Genomic DNA, 23,208 nt, shown 5'->3' with positions numbered 1-23,208 from the left:
ATTTTTTTTTTCCATCTTTATATGGAGCCAAAACTAGGAGGGAAGTTGTGGTAATAGGAAAATTTTCTTGAGATAATTAGTATTTGGAAGAGTAAGATTAGTCAGCAAAAGGCCACAGTATAGATAAATATAAAAAAGTGCCTGAAGAGGAATTAATTGTGCAGATGAAAGCCAGAAGGGGAAGAGAGCACTGTCTTTCTAGGGGACTTTTGGAGGTTGTGAAGTTAATGAATGTAGTGATATAAACCCATAATGGTTTATGGGTTTTGCCTGAATGGGATTAAAGCCTGAGCTTTAATGAAGTCAAGAAGTAAGGTATGAATGTTCAGTTTGTAAATACATCTTACTCAGCCTCGGTTTTTTATTCTGCATCCTCACCAAACTTAGTTTTACTTGTAATTCACCAAAGGTCTAATCGACATCCTCAAAAATTGACTGTAGAGTCTTCCATAAAAAAGTTACACAACTCCCCATTTTGAAATTTGGGGAAATTTGGGGTGGCTATTCTACCCTTTGGGATTTATAGACTCTAGCAAAATCTATGAGTTTGGAGAACTTATGTTTAGTCTTTTTGTTTTTTACTTCAAACAAATGTCTTGTACATGCTCCTCCTCTCTGCCTTTTTAAAACAATTATACTTTGCAAAACCATGGCTCAAAGTGTTGCAAATGAAGGTCTTACCTCTGTCCATATTTAATCTTGGTAAAAATGTTTAGTAGTGCATAACATCATAACATAAGAGCATCTATGTACAAACATATACAATTTTATTGATATTTCTACAGACTACAAGAATTTTAAGTATAGTCACAATTGCTGAGTGCAACAGAAAAATAGTAATTTGTCATTTTCTGAAAAGATGCAAAAGTTCTGAAGATGAAAGAAAGATACATCAATGATGTCATCTGTTTCTTATTTCCTAGAATAAAACATCACATAATTAAGTACTAAAAATTATAGGTTATTAGAGATTTTGATTCCGTGTACACTTGTCCATAACCACCACCTAGTTTACTTTCTGGCTTTGCAGTTAAGAAGCATAGGCCAATACCAGAGGGAGCAGTATGAGAGGAGAGAACTCTCAAGTTTTCTCATTAGGTATTATTGCCTTGGATAGGCAGACTCTCCCTTTTTAAAGGTGAAAGCAGTCTTTCAGGGCACAGATAGTGAGTTACAGACACTCTTCTCCCTTTAAACATGAATCCAATAACTAAGAAAATAAATCCAAGTGGCCCTGGGAGCTAAGCCAGCAATCAAAAAGGAACTGCTCTTCCTTCTTGCTAAGATCTTGTCCAACTATGCAGAAAAGGTACCTAGTACCTATGTTTCCTCCAAATGAAGAATGAATAATAAATTTGGACCTGATTTAGTAAATGATTGTTTTAATTTCCACTATCCTATTACTAAGAATTAGTTTCCACTTAGCTTTACATACTGTTGAATTTCTTATTTTTCTTCTGGTGTCTTGTGATGTCACATGTATAAGACAATCAAAACCTAGATGTTTGAATTGGAATAATTAATGGCCAAGTCACATGGGAGAAAATCACAAAGACAGACTTATTTAAAATTAATGGGGCCTTCCCTGGTCAGAAATTTGCACAGAACATTTGTTTTGGGTTTCAACACAATAATTATTAATCCAGACAACACTATATCTCTTACATGTTGTCTTCCCTGACCCATCAGAAGTGGGGCTTGGATACCAGCCAAGGTAGACAAATGTTTCTTAATCGGCCATAAAGCTGTGTTTGTCAATGTTGGCTAACATCGGAACCATGTTGAGGGCTTTCAAAATTACACGTTTGGTTCCTACTCTGAGAGATTTTGATATAACTGGGAATTTTAAAAGCTCCTTAGGTGATTCTGTTGTACAGCCAAGGTTGAGACTCAGTTCCCTATGTAAATACATAAATAAAAGCAGCCATCTGTGCCTCTGGTTTCTCATCAAAATTTCTTCCACTTAACTCTGGCTCCCATGTCCCTCCCCACCCCAACCCTCTTGTACCAAACTGGCACTTCCTCTCACTTTCCCAAGTATTCTGTATTTTGTCCTTTTAGGGCTATTTTGTATGCAAATATGTACACTAAACTTGCTACACAACCACTATACTCCCTGGAATGAGCCATCCAGAATACATGACTTACCAGAGTGTTTCTGGCACCTGGATCAGTGTGTATGTGAAGTAGTATGTAGTCAGTAATGGGGTTGGTGTAATAGAGGACATAGGTGAGGAAGCTGTGAAGGCTACCACTTTTCTCCTGAATCACAGCAAGGCCTGATAGAAGTGTCTGACTCCTTTCGGCATTGCCGTCTCTGAAAGTGGTCAAGTTCTAATGTCTTTCCATTGGGCCAGACTTAATCACACAGATATACTGGTGGGTTGTCCCAATGATCCTAAACCAAGGAGAGTATTTTTAGCTTACTTTTCTAGACCTGCTTCATTTTTCCCTTCTGCCAAACGTTTTATAACTATTTCAAAGAGCTCATCTTCATCTTCTTCAACCAGCCTTGGGCATAATCTATTTTTTCTTTCTCAAAGTCCTGGTAATCCCTTAATACAAATAACAGATAGATGGTACATTTAATATTTGACACATGGGTCACATAAAAAGGGACTCCAACAGTAAACCTTTTTCCTCTTATAATCCTTTAAGATCTTTGAGGAATAGAAAACTGGATTCTGATTTATTAACTTGAGAATCACTCCAAGGCTATATAAAAGGTTTGACAAATTGTCTTTGTGACTAAAGTATAAGAAAACATCTCCCTCAGTTCTGTCACTATTCTTCCAAAGTTAGATAATGACCCCAATGGTGATTGGGGCACTGAGTCTGAGTCTCAAGTATAAGAAGGAAAGTCAGTAGTCCTGCTTTTGTAAGGAATTAAATGACAAATCAATCATCCTCCCCTCCATACAAGGTTAATGGATGATTTCATGGTAGGGGTTATTGCTCACATTATTAAAACCAGGAAAACAAACACTTATAGCTTCTTATTGGTGACTAGAACACAAAGACCCATTTTCTTGTGGGACAGTAAGAAGGGCTTATCTCCTGAAGGATTCATAAGGAAATGAGGTCAACTTAAGAGGCTGTGGTTTTCAAACTTTATCTTCTGATGCCCCCATAGCAGATATAATGTAATTTTGATGACTACTAAGGCTCAGTCATTTTTTCTATCATTGTCCAAGTTACTAGTATTTTTTTGTGTTCCAAGATAGAGGCAAGACATTTAAATAGTAGAGAATAGAGGTGTAAAGAATTACATGGATCAACAGTACTCATTTTCCAAAGATGATGATGATAAGGTTGTGGTGGTGGTTGTGATGGTGTGTGTGTGTGTGTGTGTGTGTGTATACGTGCGCACGCGCGCACACATGTCAGTGTAACAGAACGGAAATATTCAAAGAGAAAAATCACATCCACATTAGATTCTTGTTATTGCTGTCTCTTTGAATTATAAAAATAATTCTGATGCAGTAAAACCTCATTGATTTGTATTCCACTAGTCAGGAGTTTGGGAGATGAAGTTACCCTTACATTAAGAAAGGGTTTATAAAAATTATATTGAAAGACATATTTAAACGACTTAAAAGAATTTATTCATTTCAAGCATTTAGAAGCACCTGTTTACTTCCAATTGATGTGCTAATTATAAACGTTTTATCTATTCATTAGAGCCAGAGTTTTAAGCACTTCTGTAAAATGCTATATTGTTCTTTTTCGTGTTTTCTCTGTATGCTTAAAATATTCTGTAATTGTTATTTTTCACTGATTCATATAAGCTTTCTCAAAATCGTATTTTATTGCATATGAACCACACATGTAATTTGGGGTGTAATAATTTATCTTCTTAAGTTATGATATTTAATTTTATACAAGACATATATTATATAGTCACATTTAATCTGTCTTTAAATAATGTAGAACAGTGGCTCTCAACTGGGAGCAATTTTGGCAATGGCTGGAGACATTATTTTATTCTGGGGTTGCTACTGGCATCTAGTGGATAGAGGCCAGGGTTGTTGCTAACCATCCTACAATGTAAAGGGAAGTCCCACAAAGAAGAATTTTCCATTAATAGTGACATTGTTGAGAAACCCAGATGTAGAACAAGTTAAATACAAACTTACTGAGGCCTTCAGAGACAGTCATTGAATTTGATGCCACTTTGGACTGAATTTCATTGTTCCTAAAATAATATTTTGCTCTTTTAGTTTTTTTTTAAGTTATAGAAATGATAAAGTATCTGTTCAGAAAATCAGAAAAGTGAGTTCTTAAATCTGATGGTACAAATAGTGTACTGCAATATGGCTGCCAATGTTTTCTAAACTCTGATCTCAGGTTTAATATTTTTACTGTATCATCTTATGTATCATGTTTGTATTCCCAAGTTCTGTTACTCTAAGGCTGTTCTCAGGAATGGTGAGATTCATGGAGAAGCTTTTTTGAGAAATTAGGAGAATCCAAGGACTCTGAGAAATGGTTTCTTGGTATACATTTTCTGACTCTATCATCTTTGCTCTTCTCAAAATTACTGAGAGCATTTAAAGAAAGTACCACTTCAAAAAAAAAACAACACTAATAATAAAAAAAAATCTAAAAAAAACCTCACAAATAAATACTATTTTGGGCTACTAAAATAACTTGGACTTCAGGAAAATGTGAATTCTTAAACACAAATGCAAATCCAGTAATACCTGGAATAATCAAAATTCAGTAAGACAGACCCATTAATTTTTTTAAAATATTCTTTTCAAAGGAACAACATATTACAGGATGGGTCCTGGAATCTGCATACATTCATTTTCTATGACTTTTAACTTCCAGAATCATGTTAAATAATGATGGCAAATGTATTCATTTAGCCTCTAGTAGTTCACTGTTAGAGTTATGACAGAGAACGTTTATCATATTAAGGATATTCTTTATTCCACCTTTAAAAGAGTTTTAAATAAGGAATAGGTGTTTGGTGTCTACTGACAGTTTGTGGCTTATAGCCCAGTGAGTGACAAAATTATTGATTTTTGTATAATTAAACTCTCTCTGTATTTCTGTTGTCCATGATGGTGACTAAGGCCAAGATAGCAAAAATTTTATAAAGATTTTCAATAGTAAGTATTGAACCAAAAAGTATTTACTAATGAAAGCCCTTGTTAGTCAGGAATGAAATAAATCAGAATCCCTTTCCCAAAACATTAACTGAGGTTTTACTGAATCATACTGAAGAAAATGACCAGTTTGGTCTGTGAGTGTCAGGCTGCAAGAGCACCTTTGGATTGAAGACCCCACTGGGCTTGAACAGTAATATACTGTGTAATTGGCAGACAAAGATACAAATGGAGCCTTAAAAATATATCACTTTAGAAACTGAAACCAGAGTGTGTGAAATCAGTTCTCAAAGCTAACTGCATTGTTCCTATAATCTAGTTTCCCCAAACTTATCATCAACTCCCCTACAGAGCACAAGCCAGACTGAAAAAATGCTTTGAGGTGACCGAGCCCTACCTGGTTTATGACTGAAAATAGCAACTTGTTCTGGAGATGATAGAAATGGAAATAATTGTGTTAGGAATAATTTAATATACTGGTAATAATTATGACTGATAACCATGATGATGTAAAATATTATGGAGAGAGAAACATTAATCAGACTCTTGCCATAAGAATTCAATAATGTCATAGTATAATGAAAATTATAGATGAGAAGAAAATTCTGGTTTTCTTTTCTTTTTCAGTTGGGTATGGCAAATGTACTTGAAATACACTGATATCTTCTAATGCAGATTTTTTAAATTGTCAGGTGTGGCCCAATTTATAAAAATAGTTTACCATAAATCTTTTTTTCTTCTGTCACAACATGCTTGTTTTTTTTTTCTTTTCCTCTTAAGATGTTAATTTATCATGCAAAGATTTTTTTCATTAAGTGCATTAATGCTTTTGTTTGTACAGGATTTTTTCAAATCAGCAGGACTCCCCGTAGTTCCTAAATGTAAATCCTTAGCAAATGACATGCCAAGATGATAGCTCCATTCCACGCTGGGAAAAGGCAAATTCAGCCATGTCTTGGGATTTTAACCAGGTTTCCAGCCTTTGGGTTATACGGTGTCTCTAATAAATTTCCCTTATGATAACTTCAGATGGACTGTAATGGAACATTTTGTAGAAGAAACTGGCTTCTAGCAAGTTGAATAGTGATGCTGGGAATAAATTTGGTTTCCCTGAAAAATGGTTTCTCAAAGCAGTCAACAGCTTCTTTAGAAGTTTAGAATTGGTACCATTTCTTATCCTTATATTTCAGCATTAACTGCAAAGAAAAATAGTCACAATAAAATGCTTTTAGAACTCTTTAAAAGTACTAATCAAAGCAAGTTCATACTGAGCTAGTCATGCATATCTAACTAAATTGCAAAATTTATATAACTTCATTTTTTGAAATAAGGTGCATATGAGAAAGATTTTTAAAAAATAATCAAGCTGTAAAGACTCAGCTGATTTTTAATGATTGAAGCAAAAAGTAGTGTGTGGATTCCTGCTTCTTGTGCCCCTCACCTTTTTTTGCTTGAGAGGGAATCATGTAATGTACCTAAGCACCTTTCTAGTAGCAGGTGCACAATACAGATACGATGTATCAGAGCCAATGAATAATTTTCTTTTAAATTATCTTCTAAGGTAAAGCAGTATTACTATAGTATTTAAAAACATTTTTCTTCCAAATACTGAGGGAATTACAATACTTATAATAAGATTCAAGCTATCTTGGCTCTCACACAGGATTACTTACGGTGGCATCTCTGTTTGGGTTTTCTCGTGGGGGACCTGAATGTTTAAAGCCATTGCTGTGTAAAGATGCCTATATTAAGCAGTTTACCTCATGTGCATGTTTGGAAAATGCTTCTGCACTGGTCATCATGCCTGCAGTTTTCTCCTCCAGCTCTCCTAGCCTCTGTCCTCTCTCATCAAGTGCGATCCGGGCTCGAGTCAGCTCTCCCATCACCCCTCCGGCCGCACCTTTCATCCCTTCTATACCACCTGGGCCAGGAATGTGTTGTGCAAGGCTGCGCGATGCTTTTCCTGCTGAAGCTTCCCCAACTGGGAATTCAAGCCATAGCAATTAAAAACACATTGTCAGTAATTCAAATAATTATAATCAAGCTTATCACCAAAGTACTTACATTAAATTCTATCATCATAATTCTCATATAGAGAGAGGTATACTTGGTTCTATCACAGACGTGTATTTGGAGATGTTAGCATTTACCCACCTATGAAAGAGATTGAGACTGCGAGGTAACTGTGTTGTTACTGCCTGTCTTCGTGTGTATGTGTATGTTTGTATGCGGGTTCCATGCAATATGGCATCACTGCCCTCCTTGACATTGCTGAATCAGTTGCTCACAATATAGGTGATTTCATATTTAACCCATATTAGGATAGTTCCAATTTTAGGCCAGTTTGTTTGTTTAAACTTCTGCCCAAGTCTTCATTCCTACCATCTCTGTTCATCTTGCTGTCATCCTCTGTAGGCCTCAGTTGTTACTGTTTTAAATTGTGTGTTGGGGAGAAGTAAAATGCTAGAGAACAGGGTCTATGCCTGATGGACACGAGCATACATATGTTGAAATTCTGTTCCTTTATAAAAGGATAATAGTTTCTCTACCATTTACAAAGTTCAGTTTAATTTGAATGAATTGTAAGGACGTTTTTTATTGAAAGACAGCTATCTTGGTAGAAATTTGGTGAGCATTCTCAAGGATGTAACATTAGGCATGGAATTAAGATCTATTTTTTTTTAATAAGAGACGTACTGAGACACAATTCACATATGTTATATACCACAGTTCAGTGGTTTTCAGTGTGCGACAGAGTCATGCAGCTACCACACTATCTAATTTTAGTACATTTTCATTACTCCAAAAAGTTTAAACTCTGTGCCCATCAGCAGTCACTCCCTGATCCGTCCTTGCCCCAGTGCCTGGCAACCACTATATGCTTTCTGTCTCTATGGATTTGCCTATTCTGGACATTTCATATAAGTGGAATCATATAATATGTGGTCTTTTTTTTGTCTTCCTTCTTTAACTTTCAAGTGTTTTCAAGTATCATTCATGTTGTAGCATGTATCAAACTTCATTTGTTTTTATGGCTGAAAAATATTCCATCATATGGAGGCATCTAGATCTTCTGCTTGGTTAAAAGTTCAAGAGAAAAGGAGTTTTGATCTGCAAGACTAAACAGTGGTGAGATATTCTGGAAAACACATTTTTCTTTCTGAAAATGTTCCCTAGTATCTTTCTACTCCTTTTCAATTATTGTTTGTCAGAGTTTCACTGGAAGAATTTTAAAGTACTTTATTCTGTAGCATTGATAAGCCTTGTGTTCTGGATAAAGAATCTGTTTCCCAGCAGTGGTTTCAAGGTAGCAGATCCATAAACATTTTTTCCAGAATTCAGTAACTGAATATCTTCACCTGCCTCGTGCGTATGATCTACTTGCAAATGACATATTTATTAGCTTACTAATTATTTGTATGAATTGCATGCAGTATTTTTATTAAACTATTTCCTAATGTTAAGTAACCAATTTTATTCATATTTGGTAAAAAATAATTTTCAAGATACAGAAGCAAAAAACCCTAGTCTAGAATTTGAGATCACATATTATATTAAGTTACACACACACACACACACACGCACACACACAGAAACAGGTCTTCTATTTTGTGATACAGCTTCATAATCAGGAGTTTACTCACAGAGCTCTTCTCTGTCAAATGTCTGTCCACTTCCACCAAAGAGACCCTTGAGAAAGCCTCTATTTTGAGCTTCTGGTGTCTCTATGGGAATAAACAAATCTCCTAGCATGTCCTGTATCAAATTCAAAAAAAAAATCATTAGAGTAACTAAAAATAAATTAATAATAATAATAATAAAACATTGTGGAATGTTAAAGCACATAAGGAAAAGACAATCTGCTTTCCATATATTTTCCTGGCGATTTTTGCTTTCCTCCCAGTTTTATCTCTGGCCTTTCTTTCTCCACCTCCTTTTCCTTCCCTTCTCCTGTAATTGACATCTTTAAATTTTCATTTTTATGTCCTCTTCTCTTCTCCCCTTTACAGTTAGAAAGCATGAGAAGCAAAATATTTACCCTAGGATTAATCTCCACCTGATCAGTGACTCACAATCTGGACTGCTTTTCCTTTTTCAACTACTATAGCCTCTTTCCTGTCTGAACCCCCTTCCTGAACTAAGCATCGACTAACCTATGAAGTAGGAAGCCTTTGGGAGTATGTGGAGGAAGTTTGGATTTATTTTTATATGAAGTACAAAATTAGGAAATGATTCAAGATAAATGAGTCAAAATAGGCAGCATAGTGAGACACAGTTGTTTTCAATATCTGATGTGCTTTAGAATGACTGGAGAAATACCTTGCTAGAAATACAGGTGCTTGAGCTTCATTTCATACATACTAAATCAGAACCTACATACATGTTCTTTGGTTATCTATATTTTTAGTGTGCTCTTCAGGTCTTTCTGAAGCAGACCAAAATTTGAGAATCATTGGTATGGAGGAAGGAACTTCAACCAAAAGTCAATAGATGTGTGACCTAATATCAGTTTGTCCATGAACTGCAGCGTGACTCTCTCTCACCTCTTCTCACCAGACCTGCACTCTTCCTCCTGGATCCCTTCTCTTTGGAAGTGGCAGCACCATTTACTTAGCCAGAAACCCAGGGATAACTATTAATCCCTTCCTTTCCCTCACTGCTATATCTAATAACCTTCCAATCCAACTGATTACACTCTTACTATTAAATCTGCTAACTTCTCTCCATTCTCACTGCTAGCTCCCTTATTTTAAGCCACTGTTATTTTTGGCCTTAATTATTAAAAAAAAAAAACCACCTCCTAATTGTTCTCTCAAATTCTTCAAAACTATATGTAACCAGAATATTAGTGTTTTTTTTTTTTTATAAAATTTTTTTTTCAACGTTTATTTATTTTTGGGACAGAGAGAGAGCATGAACGGGGGAGGGGCAGAGAGAGAGGGAGACACAGAATTGGAAACAGGCTCCAGGCTCTGAGCCATCGCCCAGAGCCCGACGCGGGGCTCGAACTCATGGACCGCGAGATCGTGACCTGGCTGAAGTCGGACGCCCAACCGACTGCGCCACCCAGGCGCCCCCAGAATATTAGTTTTAATAAACAAATTTGCTAAACCTTTTCCATGACTTCCTGTTCCCCTTGGGATAAATGCCAGATTCCTTAAGGAGCTTACAGGGTGCTCCAAGATCTACTTTTGAATAATTCCCCAGTACTATCCCTCCACCCTTTTCACTGTCTAACTCTGCAGTTTATTGGCAGTTTCCTGAACCTCTGGAATTTTTGCATGACACTACTCTGCCGAGAATATCATATCCTTTTCCATTCCCAGCCACCCATCCCTATAGATGACTCTTATTCATCCTTTACAACCTTGTTCTAACTAGCCCTCCCTGCTATCCCATAACCCAGGGGCCCCTGTTCCATGTCTCCTCAGCGCTGGCACAGCCACATATAGACAGTCTTTTTCTGTCAGACAGAGTGCGGTGCTTGTCTGTTGACTTATCTTCCTCCACACTAGCAGGTAGAGACTTGTATCTTAACTAGAACCTAGCCAAGTACCAGGCATATGGTAACCACTCAACAAGCATTTGCTGAATAACAATAATAGGAACATTATTATTTGTTTTTAAAACATACTATATTCCAGGCACTGGGCTCAGTTCTTACTTAATTCTCATGACAGTGCTTCAAGGCAGAGCATACAGGTCGGTTAAGCAAAATTCCCAAAGTTATACAAGTGGGCAAAATACAACTTAAATAGTTCGGAGCTTATACTTTCAACCTCTGTATTAAAATGGATGGGTTTTAGTTTTCTGTTTTGTAAAATAAAGGGGTTGAACCAATTAAATCTCTAAGATGCTCTTTTGTAACCACTTTTAGGTTATCTAAGGTTTTGATAAGCTTTTATATTTATTTTGTTTCAAAGCTCTGCTCACTGCTATGATAAAACACAAATGCCCAATACTAACCCACAGGATATGTATTTATTTTGTATGGCTCTTAAAATTTAGACTTCTTTTTTTAAAAAGTCCATGAACTCCCTGAATTGTATGCAAGATTTTTGTGTGCACGTGCATAGTCCCCACCTTGGAGGGAGATTTTATAATCTTACAGGGGATTCTCCATAGTAAAAAAAAAAAAAAAAAAAAACAATAAAATGACCAAACAAAAACTCAACCATTAATATGTATGATCTTCGCATATTCCCCGTCAGTCCCCCTCTTCCTTTCTTTTTTTTTTTTCTGTGTATAACTACACCCACACTAAACTTGACAGGGTCACAATGATGAACATATATTCAAAACATCTAGGGAAGGCATATTTATTGCCTGGCCCAATAATATTTAGCTATTAGATATCTCTCTCATTCTCTTTTTACAACCATATCCAATGTGTATTCATAAATGTGCCTGACCTACCTGTAGATTATCACACATCTCTTGGCTGTATGTTAACCGCTGAATTTCAGTAGGAGAGACGAGGTATAACGCTTGGCCTTCATTGGTAAAACAAAATGTCCGTGCTATCCTCATGTCTGTCAGTGGCAAATAATTAACATCCAACATTGGGCGAAGACTAGGTAGGCTGAATGGAAAAAAGCAAATCCACATTTCATATTCAAGTTGTTAGAAGCTTTCATTTCTCTGTGTAAAATGTACAGTCCCTTACATAAAAACATTTATTTTTATACCACTATTTAATGTTTGTTTCTTTTTATTCTTTTGAAGTCTTTGGTAAAAAAAACTAGACTTTCACATAAAATTATATACACACAAAAAATTATGGGCCTGGTTCTTTCTCTTAATCCACACAGATACTTAGCAAATATGTTTGAAGGGTGGATTAAATGTAGTGGCCAGCAATTTCAGAATACTTTCTGCAGCATTTCACAGGTTCCTGCAACCAAAGGTTGCAGTCTTTGGTTATGGGAGAAACATCACCACTAGAAAGTACTTGGTCTACTGTCTCCTTTTAAGGCAAAACTCCTGAGTCTGAGGAGGTTATGCACTGATGAAGACATGGAATGGATCCAGTTCACTGTGCCTGGCCATGGAGTGGCTTTGCTCCCCATTCCTCTACTCCCTCTACACACGGGAAATAAAAATTACCTATGACTTAGGACATCTGCACTGAAGGCATGCTTAGTAAATAAACATGGTTAGGGCTGTACGGGAATGAGAATAAGTTATAAATAATAGATCAGAATTAGGCATAGCTAAATGAATACCACTCATCTCCAGTGTCTTACCAAATAGCTATAATCTTATCCTTATGTGGTAGCCCAAAATTTTGCTTAAATATTCATCAGAATGTCCCTTTGGATATGGCCACAAGAGCCAGTTTTGCAAACTACTGAAGAAACTGGTCTCATTGCTTTTAAATCACACCTCTAATCCCAAAAGGATAAAAAGAGACTTGTCATTAAATCTCCAGCTTTCAAATTGTTCAACTGATTCTGGTGTGCATGATGATTTTAAATTATCCCAGATCATAAAACCAGTACCTTGAAAAAAACGTACTTATTTCTCTTATGAAAGTAGTTTGTTATTACAAGTTAAGCCCTAGAACTTTACAATATAGAATGGGATCTGAAATGTGCACAGTTGGAAAAAGCTTTCCATGAGGTTCTAGCACTATGTTGTCCGATATGGTAGCCACTAGCTACATATGGTTATTGAGCAGTTGATATGTGGTTTGCATGAACTGAGGTATTCTGTAAGTGTAAAATATATACTGGATTTCAAAGACTTAATATGTTATGACATTTCAAGTAATTGAGATCTTTAGGCTGTGAGCCAAAACAAACCCAGTTAAACAGACTTCCATGCTAGATTCTGTCAAATTAATGGGTGGCGGTGGGGAAGGGATTCCAATGGACTTTTCTGATAAGCTACATTGTTTATGTAGCATAATAAAAGTAAGCGAAGAAAACAAAAATGGTTTAATTACCTCAGGTTGGAAATGGCAAAAAGTAATTTACTTGCTAAGAACCAGGAACCAAGTGCTTTTAAAGCTGAAAAAATAGATTTTTTTCTGTGCAGGGACACTTTATAAGGAAATAGTATCACATAACTAACAATGGTTTTCACTAAAAGCCCAGTTTGAGAACACATTTATAGATAAGACTCTTGTATCCCTTTCTACTACTTTCTAGGTTTGGGTACATTAGCATGTAAGCAATCAGCTACCTGCCAACTATCAGAAAACTAGGTCTTGAGAAGAATGGACTCAGTAGAGTTAATTTCTGATAGGATCTGGAAATATCTAGGAAAATACTTAGCATGGGAAGATGATCAAAGTCAGGAGCATGCCAATTTGAAGGATTCAGTTCTTCAAGCTACATATTATATATATTACTAAAATCATCCCAAGGTAATTTCCTTCCAAATATTTTTGAGATCCTCAAGAACACATGAAGATTTTCCACTAGGACATAATTAATATTAAAGTAGCCATTACCATGTAAAGCAGTTTTTACATAGAGCAGAGGAAGACAGAGATAGCATCTTAATTCTCCTGTTGCTATGACTCCTGCTGTTTTTTAAACTCTCTATTTTTCATTTTTCAAGCAATTTCCCTCCTCATAAATGTAGATGGCAGCACATATTTATTTAAATGGAAATTAATTTTCAGATATACTCAGTATCATTTGAGAAAACGAGACTCACTAAAATTTTGCAAAAACAAGGTAAGTAATCACTATCAAACTAAAATTTTCAATTGTGACAACAGTTTAACGTCTTTTAACTTAAAAGAAAAATTTTGAGTGACTAAATGTGAGCTTGAGGAGGAGAGGGTATGTGTGATACACATTTTTTTTTCCCTCAAAACTAAGGCATGTCTAGGAGTGAAGTCCTCATTTTCAAACAAGACTGGAATGATTTTCATGACAAATACTGAAAAATAGTTTGAGAAAGAGAAACAGAAACAGAGAAACAGAGACAGAACCAGAAATATCTAAGAGAATGAGTAGACAGTAAATTATTTTTTTTATTTTTTTTAAACTTTATGTAGCTACTTTTCCTTGGCTTACATGTCTCCTCTATTAAAGAAAATCTAACAATGAAAACACTCTCGAAAGCCAAGTTTTGCTCTTGAACTACTTTCCTGTCCCTCATCTATATTTTTACCACAAAGTTTCCTGAAAAAACAATCTATACCAGGGGTTGGCAAACATTTATTAAAGAGCCAGATAGTAAATATTGTAGGCTTTGTAGGCCATATAGTCTGTTATAACTACTCAACTCTGCCTTGTCATGCAAAAGCAGCTAGACAATATGTAAACAAATGGGTATGGCTGTGTTCCAAAAACTATTTATGAACATTGAAATTTTAATTTCATGTAATTTTCACATATTATGAAATATTCTCTTTGATTTTTTTCAACATTTTAAAATGTAAAATCCCTTCTTAGCTTGCCAGCTGTACAATATCAGATTACAGGAAGGGCAGGATAGATATGGCCTGTTGGCTGTAGTTTGTCAACTTTTGATCTATACCACTGTCTCTTTCTCCATTGAAAATTTTGTTTTTGCCTCTGCTATGCTTCTAAGATTTGTTTTGCAAGGATCACTAATACCCTACTAGTTGCCAGGCCAGGCCTAGTGTTTTTTCTTCTACTCAAATTCTTTGGCCTCTCTGCTATATCTGACTACCTCTTGACGTTTTCTTGGTGGTCTTCTATTTTTGTTTGGATACTCTTCTATCCTTTTTATTTCATGAAGTTATTCTTCTCCTTTTCCTATATCTCTGATGACTTCTCCTCAATATCCTCTGCTGGATTTTGTTTTTATTCTACTACATAAATATAGAGATATCCCCAAGTTTTTGTACCCAGATCAGTCTATTTCTCCATTCTTTTTATACTATCTTCTTTGATGATCTCATTCACTGCTGTAACTTTCACTAATGCATTTATATAGATGACTAACAGAGCTGGATCTTCCATATTTTTCTAACAGTCCGAACCTAAAATTGCTTGCCAAACTTCTGTGGGATCACTTAAAAACACCTCATATTCCAAGAATTCATTCTCAAATTTCTCATTTTCAGCTTTTCCAAATTCTCTTATTTCCTGTTTTAATGACATCGCTGCTACCCAGGTTCATTAAATATTTTCAGTTAAATTCTCTTCTAATCCTGTGATTTAATGGCCTCCATTACCTTTCACAATCAGTTTTATATTTAGCAAGTTTTCCTCAATTATCCCTCACATCTGTTTCCACCTTGCTTTCAAGATAGCTAAAACTTTAGTTCAGAAGACCATTTCAAGCTCTTCCTTTATATGTATTTCCTGATGTATAGCTAGAGCAAGTTAAATGCAGCTTTAAAAACAATATTTCCTATTAACTGATTAATATCAAACTCATTAGCCTGCCCTTACAGGTCCTCAATAATTTACCCCAATCTTTCTCTCCAGTTTACTTTCCTCCCAACATCTTGTATTTAATAACATATACCAACTATCTCGTGACTTTGATTCTGAGAACTTAGTTTGTGACTAGAAGATTCAATCCTATATTTCCTCTGTTGGAATATACATGTTCATTGTGTTATCATTATTTGTGTATCTGTCTTATCTCCCCAATTTGATAGTAAGCTTTTTAAGGATTAGGACTATGTTTTTACTAATTTTTATATCTTCCATAGGCCTAGTATAATGCTTAACTGTCTCAATGATTTTTAGAACCAGGTGATGTATTAAAATGAATGACAGTGACTTCTACATAGGTTATATTTATTAAATGTTTGTTGAATTCATAAAATAGGTAATTAAGTTTGTGTCTCATGAATTTTATTCTAGTTTACTAACAGTATAATGAAATCTCTCAGCTGATAGCACATTATTAAGGTTGTCAAAGGGCATAAACTTACAGTTACAAGATTAATACCTTCTGGGGGTCTAATGTACAGCATGGTGACTCATAGTTAACAATACTGTATTGTATACTCGATTGCTAGAAGATTAGATCTTAAACTTCTCACCCCACACACACACACAAATGTAACTATGTGAAGTGATGGATGTGTTAACTAATGTTATTGTGGTAGTCATATATACATGTATATATATATATATATATATATATATATATATATATACACACACACACATACACACACATAGAGTGAAATTACTATTATATATATATATATTGTGTGTGTGTGTATATATAAAATCATTGTGCTGTATACCTTAAACTTACACAGTGTTATATTTCAGTTGTAGTGATGACTTTTAGTATACTGTTCAGTGCTGGTCTCACTTTTTCCTAGACTTGTAACCTGAGGTGATTTAAACTTTAATTTATTAACATATGTAAAATGGAGGATGCAAATAATACTTTGTTTTCCTATGTCCTACAGAAACCATAAGGATCAAATTAAATTCTGTATGTAAAATACTTATGTGGACTATAAAACATAGTAAAAGTAAGTTAATTTCTTTTCCTTATAGCTTATTCATTTTTATATTTCATGACTAGCATAGTATATGGGAGATACATATGTTCAATAAATGCTTGAATTGTGTGAATGACTAGAAAAATCAGTCTTTCCTTAGATTCCTTGAAATCAATTAAAATATATGTATTTCATTCAGAATGCAAAGCATTTTTAACAAAAAAAATTTAAAAAAAAACCAGAGTTTCTTCAAATTGTCAAACAATAAAACATTCACAAACATAATGAAAGAATGATCTCAGTTTGCTTCTTGATTGCACATCATACATATACTTTTCAAAATTGTACCTTATTCACACTGTTGTGATTACCAGACAATTTATAAAGAAGGCAAGTACCTCATTATCATGATATGCCCATTGGCACAAAAGCATGCCAAGCAGGCACTGTTACACATGACCACCACGTCTGCTTGCAGTATAAAAGATGTCTCCGTGATGTTATGAACATAAAGACAAGTCTGAGAAGGCAGTGAGAAGACTTTGGCTTGTTTTTCTGAGCAGATTACTGTATACTGATGATCTCCTGTTTCTTGGGATGGAGAGGGGTAGTTCATGATCAGTTTCCTTCTCCAAGATTTTTCATTTTCATCTATGTTGTTTGGATCCCTCCAAACTTCATATGGCGGTTGCATTAATCCACCAGTTCGGTCCATACAGGAGAATGTTAGCACAGCTCCTTTCAGTGAGAGGAATGTACCTATAAAAACAATTTCATATCACTGGCATGTGAAATTCTTTCTAAAACAGCTGTTATTCATGGCAATAAATGCTTTATATTATAATTATTTATAATTTATAGTGCCACAATATTGCAGTAATATACATAAATCAGTAGATTTGCGAGTTCATCAGTTGCAATAACTTGGAATCATAGAATGTTAGATCTAAAAGGGGCCTAAGACATCAACTTGTCAAATCCTTGCATTTTATTATTTATTTACTTTTAAGATTTTATTTTTAAGTAATCTCTACACCCATTGTAAGGCTCAAACTTACCAAGATCAAGAGTCACATACACCCTACCAACTGAGCCAGCCAAGCACCCAAATCCTTTCATTTTATTAATGAGAAGATGGAGGCCCAGATTTGGGCCATGTCAGATGGCAGGTTGGTTGTTGAGCCTGGACTAGAATTCACATTTCCTAATTTCTAATCCAGTATTCTTTTGCTATACTATATAGTCTCCCTTAAAATCCTTTTTTTAAAAGCAAATTTTAGAACATTTATAATTTTCATTTATTGAAATAACTCCCAACTGAAAAAAATCATGCCATCTGATCCTATTTCCTTATTTCTTAGGCTCATTTACTAGAAAATGGTTTCTTCTTCTGAAATTGAACACCTGGAATAAATTTCATGAAATTTTGACATATAGAGTTCATGCTAGCAATTTTGATTGTATTAGAAAAAAAAAACTTCCTTTGGCTCTTACGCAGGCTTATGCATGTTTATATAGAAAAGAAGTTTACTCACCTGGATTCTCCAAGTTTGAATATCCATGCCAAATTATTACCTATGGGCTATTTTTACCAGTCCAGGATATTATAAACAGGATATTATAAAACTTGGGAGACAACTTGTGACAGATTGACTTTGGGACAATACCAGACTCCTGTAAGCAATGCCCAAGAGCCTTTTTTTTCCTTTGTCCTCTGACATCATGTAGAGAGAGTAAGGGGATTAACCTAGGCTAATATTGCCTCAAAAGTGTACATATGACAGACACTTGTAAAAGGAAGGATAATAAATAAAAATACATTCCATTTAAAGTACTTTATAACTTAAAGTACTTAATCAAATTTAAAATAACGTGTTTAGATGATTTAACATCCCAGTTGTGTTTTAAAATCCACTTTAAAAAGAAGAATCTTGCAAATGTCCTACAAGGGAACTGAAGAAGTTAGGAGAGCAGGGTTTGGGCACTTCATCAAGTAATAAAAGAACAGCTCTCCCAGTGTTCCGGAAGTGGGGGGTGGGGCGGGGGGGGATTTCCAAAGCTATGACAAGTGATTTAATTAGAATTCATCTAGGATTCATTCTTCTATAAAGCCACATTTCCTTAATTACCTGTCATGGGATAACTCTTCTAATTATAAATATCTTAGCACCCTCAATTTAGAGATACCCTAAGGTAGGTTAAAAAGATAAGAAATCTACATTTTGGAAGCCATTTTACTTATACCTGATGCTTACAAACTGTCAGCATCAAAATGACAATTTCTCAATAATCTGCCCTTGCCAAAACAGCTGCTTTGTCTCCTAATTTGTGATAAAAAAAATGCTTTGATTATATTCTGTCCATTAGGTTTATACAGGGTTTAAGTTTTTTCAAATATGTATTAATCTTTATGACTTGCCATTAATCTTTCCTAACTTAAACAAAAAAAACTTAAAGTCCAAATTGTAAGCCACTACTATTTCAGAAATACACTTCATTGCAAAGTAAGCTTAAACTTAAGGTCCTGTATAATAAGATCTTCACAGTTCAGTCTATGGTAAATAATTCACCACACAAGTAATTAGGACTTTCCTCTTGAAGGAGGTCTCACTGGCTGGAAGTATACCTTACTCCAGCTTTCCACAATGGCAGCCTACCCTACTACAACCTTCACTTATATTTATTGAGGACTTACTATGTGTTCTAGGTTCTGTTTTAGGGATAGACCATATATGATAACAAAGTATATATATGAGATATTAGACACTGATAAATACTAAGGAAAAAAATAAAGCAGGAAAGGAGATAAGAACTCTAGGGAAAAGGTATGATTAAATTTTAATAGAGTAGAAGGTGTTACAGACTAAATGTTTCTACCTCTCCCCTCTCTCAAATTCTTAGGTTGAAGACTTAACCCCCAGTGTGGATGTACTTGGAGATGGGGCCTCTAAGGTTAAATGAGGCCATAGGGTAGGGCCATGATCTGATAGAATTAGTGTCCTTAAAACAAGAGACACCAGAGTTTGTTCACTCTTTCCGGACACAGAAGAAACACTATGAGAACACAGTGTATAGGCAGCTGTCTACAACTCAAAGAGAGAGCTCTCACCAGATACCAACACTGCTGGGACACTGGTTTGGGATTTGCAGTCTGCAGAAGTGTGAGAAAATAAATTTCTGTTATTTAAGCCACCCTCTCTGTGGTATTTTGTTATGGTGTCTTGAGAAGACTAATATAGAAGAGAAGGCTTCTTTGCTTCATACTGTGAGAATCAGGACTCAGGAAACCAGCACAAAATGCTGATATACTGACTACTGGTCAGATATCTGATTATCTTTCATCTCTGAACCAGGAGTCTTTTATCTTCTATCAACATTCATAAAACTGGAAAGCTAACTTTATTAGCTTGCAAATAAAGTAAAATCTCAAACTCTTTTCAGATCTTGACTTTCTAGAGCAGCAAAGGGCAGACTTAGAGATGATGAGATCAGAGAGATCAGAGATGGATCCAGGTTATAAAGGGTCTTGTAGAACACAGTAAAGACTCAGACTTTTACTTGGTATAAGGAAGATTCTGAGAATAGAGTGATGTAATCTAATTTTCATTTAACATGATCACTCTTTCTGCTGGCCATATTCCAAAGGGAGAACAGTTAAGAGGTTACTACAATAAATCAAGGCAAGGAAAGGATAAAAGTTTCTTCCAATCAGGTGGTAGCAATAGAAGTGGTAAGCAATGGTCAGAATCTGAGGATACTATAAAAGTCAAGCCAACAGAATTTGCTAATAAATTAGATTCAGAGTGTGAAAGAAACAGTGGTCCAGGATGATTCTAATGTTACTGACGAGAGAAATTGGAAGGATGGAATTGTCATGAACAGATGTGGTAATGAATATGGGAGAAAGCAAAGGAAACCAGGAACTCGATTTTGGACATGGTAAGTTTGAGACGATTAATAGATATCCAAGTGGATGTCAAGTAACTGGATATCTATGTCAGAAATTAGGAGACAATTCCAGACTATAAATAAAAAATATATAACCCATTAGATTTTCAATGGCATTTAAAGTCATGAGGCAGGCTTAAAGTCATTTTGTCCTCGAATGTAAATAGAAAACAGAAAAGGTTTGAGTCCGTCTTTGGGCATTCTTATGTTTTAAGTCTAGTGAAATGAGGAGGAACCAGTAAAGTGGACTGAGAAGGAATGGCTACAAAGGTAGGAGGAAAAGTAGGCAAATATACTGTTCTGGAATCCAAGTGAAGTGTTTTTAAGGTAGGGACAACGGTAAACTTGGTAATATGTTGCTGATATGTCAAGTAATACATGGCCTGACAACTGACCATTGGATTGAGCCATGAGGTCAGTGGTGACCAGACAAAGGTTTTTATTGATTAGTATGGGAGAAAGCTTGTTTAGAATGGAGCCTAGAGAGTATGAAAGAATAAAATTGGAAATCGTGAATATAACAAAAACATTTCAAAGATTTTGCATTAAAGAAAAAGAAATGAAATGGAGCATTATAGAGGGATAGATTCAAGACAGAGTGTCTCTCTTTTATTTACTCATTTACTTACTTTTAGATTTTAAGTAATCTCTACACCCACTGTGGGGCTCAAACTCACAACCCCAAGATCAAGAGTTGCATGCTGTACCAACTGAGCCAGCCAAGCACCCCAAGTTTTTCTCCTTTAATGGGAGAAAGAACAGCATGTTTATTTGCTGATCTAGCAGAAAGGTAAGTATTTATTATCACTATAATTACACAATTAGGTATAAAGGAAACAGGAAAAGTTGCTGGATTGACTTTGAGTATACAAATAGAGAAGTTGGCCAAGTTGGGAGCTTACACAGTTTAGTCATAATAACAGGAGAGAATACAGAGACCATGGAGATATAAGCAGACAGGTTGGTAGATATGGTGTTTGAAGTTATCTGCTTGTTTCAATTTTCTCAGTAAAAGAGGACACATGGTCATTAGCTGACATTGAAAATAGTGGAGGAGGTATTTGAGGTTTGAGGAGAGTGGAGAAAATATATGATTGAGAGTGTGGGAGAGAGGATATTACCCAGCAGCATAGGAACCTACTTGAAGTTATTGGTGATTTATTTCAAAATGAGACTATTTATTGTGGTTATGTTTTTCTCCAGCCATGTTCAGCTGCACAGGCATATAAATAAGCAGGGAGAAATAAATTTAACCAGGATTGTAATTAAGCTAAATTTGCATGTGTGATATTGTGATTTATAATAAACATTTATTTTGGTCTTTATTCTGTATCTAGCACTGAGCTGCTAAAACATTTGGAATTTCCTCAAGGAGGAGAAAACACAGGTGTCTTTTATTATGTTAATGAGGTGACTTTTGGATCTTACCCAAGGATAGGGGCTGGTTGCCAGAGGAACCAGCTGTGTTTAGAGGGTTGGTACCGTTAGTCCCATCCCTTCCCAATCTCTGGAGAGGAGGGGCCTGGAGATTGAATTCAACCAATGATCAATGATTTAGTCAATCATGCCTAAGTAATGAAGCCTCCATAAAAACCCAAAAGGAAGGGCTTTGAAGAGCTTCCGGGTTTGTGAACAGGTGTTAGTGCAGGGAGACTGACGCTCCTGGAGAGGGTATGGAAACTCTGTGTTCTTTTCCACATACCTTACCCACGCATCTCTTCCACGTGGATGTTCATCTGTATCCTTTCATAATAAACTGGTAAATGGTAAGTAAACAGTTTTCCTGAGTTCTGAAGCCACTCTAACAAATTAATTGAACCCAAAGAGGGGGTTGTGGGAACCTCAGATTTATAGCCAATGTGTCAGAAGCACAGGTGACAAACTAGACTGGTGATTGACATCTAAAGGAAGGAGAGGGAGCAGTTTTGTGGGAATCAGTTCTTAACCTGTGGAATCTGACAATTATCTCCAGATAGTGTCAGAATTGAGTTAAACTGTGGGACACCCAGCTGGTGTTGCAAAGACCTGCTTCTTATGGGGAAAAACCTCTCCACATGTGGTGTCAGAAGTGTTGTGAGTGTGGAAGCAGTTTGAAAGAGGCACACAGAAGGAGGAAGCACTGTGTTTTTCCCTGCGCAGGAGTAAAGAATTGTAGATTTTTCCATCCTAGCCTATATAAAGTGGCATTTGTAGAATCAGCATCACCTGGAAGCTTGTTAAAAATGCAAATCCTCAGACCCCACCCCGGACCTGTTTAATTAGAAACTCTGAGGGTGGGGACCAATAATCTGTGTTGTAACAAACCCTCCAAGCGATTCTGATACAGACTAAGGCATAACTACAGGGAATGGATAACCTTAAGGTGCTTTTCCACTCTAAAATTCAATGATTGAGTACAGTTCAAATTTCCATATCATTGAATAGAATTTGCTGTCAAGACAACCACGGTAAATTAAAGTGAAAAGATTCCTTAAAAAAAGAGTTGGCTTTTCTTTATTGAGAGGTTTTTGATTACTGATTCAATCTCCTTAGTAGTTATAGATCTGTTCAGACTTTTTATTTCTTTATGATTCAGTCTTGGTATGTTATATGTTTCCAGGAATTTATCCATTTCTTTTAGGTTGTCTGGTTTATTTGCGTATAATTGTTCATAGTAGTCTCTTATGATCTTCTAATTAGGCTTTCTCTCTTTTCCATGGTTATTTGTAAAACACATTGGAAACCAGCTTCATAGTTTTCTCTATT

The 23,208-nt window shown here is 35.6% G+C and overlaps 1 protein-coding gene across 9 annotated transcripts in view; it reads right to left on the bottom strand.

Annotated features, from left to right (window-relative positions):
* Window positions 1–750: 750 nt before the first annotated feature.
* Window positions 751–23,208, bottom strand: part of STXBP5L (syntaxin binding protein 5L) — a 377,555-nt gene continuing 355,097 nt past the window's right edge. For all 9 annotated transcript variants that reach the window (XM_045502185.1, XM_045502187.1, XM_045502190.1 and 6 more), the window contains 5 exons: window positions 16,914–17,274; window positions 11,532–11,697; window positions 8,759–8,870; window positions 6,875–7,095; window positions 751–6,310 (listed from right to left, as the gene is read on the bottom strand). In XM_045502185.1, coding sequence (XP_045358141.1) covers window positions 6,269–6,310; window positions 6,875–7,095; window positions 8,759–8,870; window positions 11,532–11,697; window positions 16,914–17,274 — 902 coding nt within the window. In that variant the 3' untranslated portion in view covers window positions 751–6,268. The remainder of the gene's footprint in view (window positions 6,311–6,874; window positions 7,096–8,758; window positions 8,871–11,531; window positions 11,698–16,913; window positions 17,275–23,208) is intronic.

Source organism: Leopardus geoffroyi, chromosome C2 (genome assembly GCF_018350155.1).
Source record: "Leopardus geoffroyi isolate Oge1 chromosome C2, O.geoffroyi_Oge1_pat1.0, whole genome shotgun sequence".
In the NCBI taxonomy this organism is placed as follows: Eukaryota; Metazoa; Chordata; class Mammalia; order Carnivora; family Felidae; genus Leopardus; species Leopardus geoffroyi.
The sequence above is the reverse complement of the archived record's forward strand: the minus strand, read 5'-3'. Positions and strand labels throughout refer to the sequence as shown.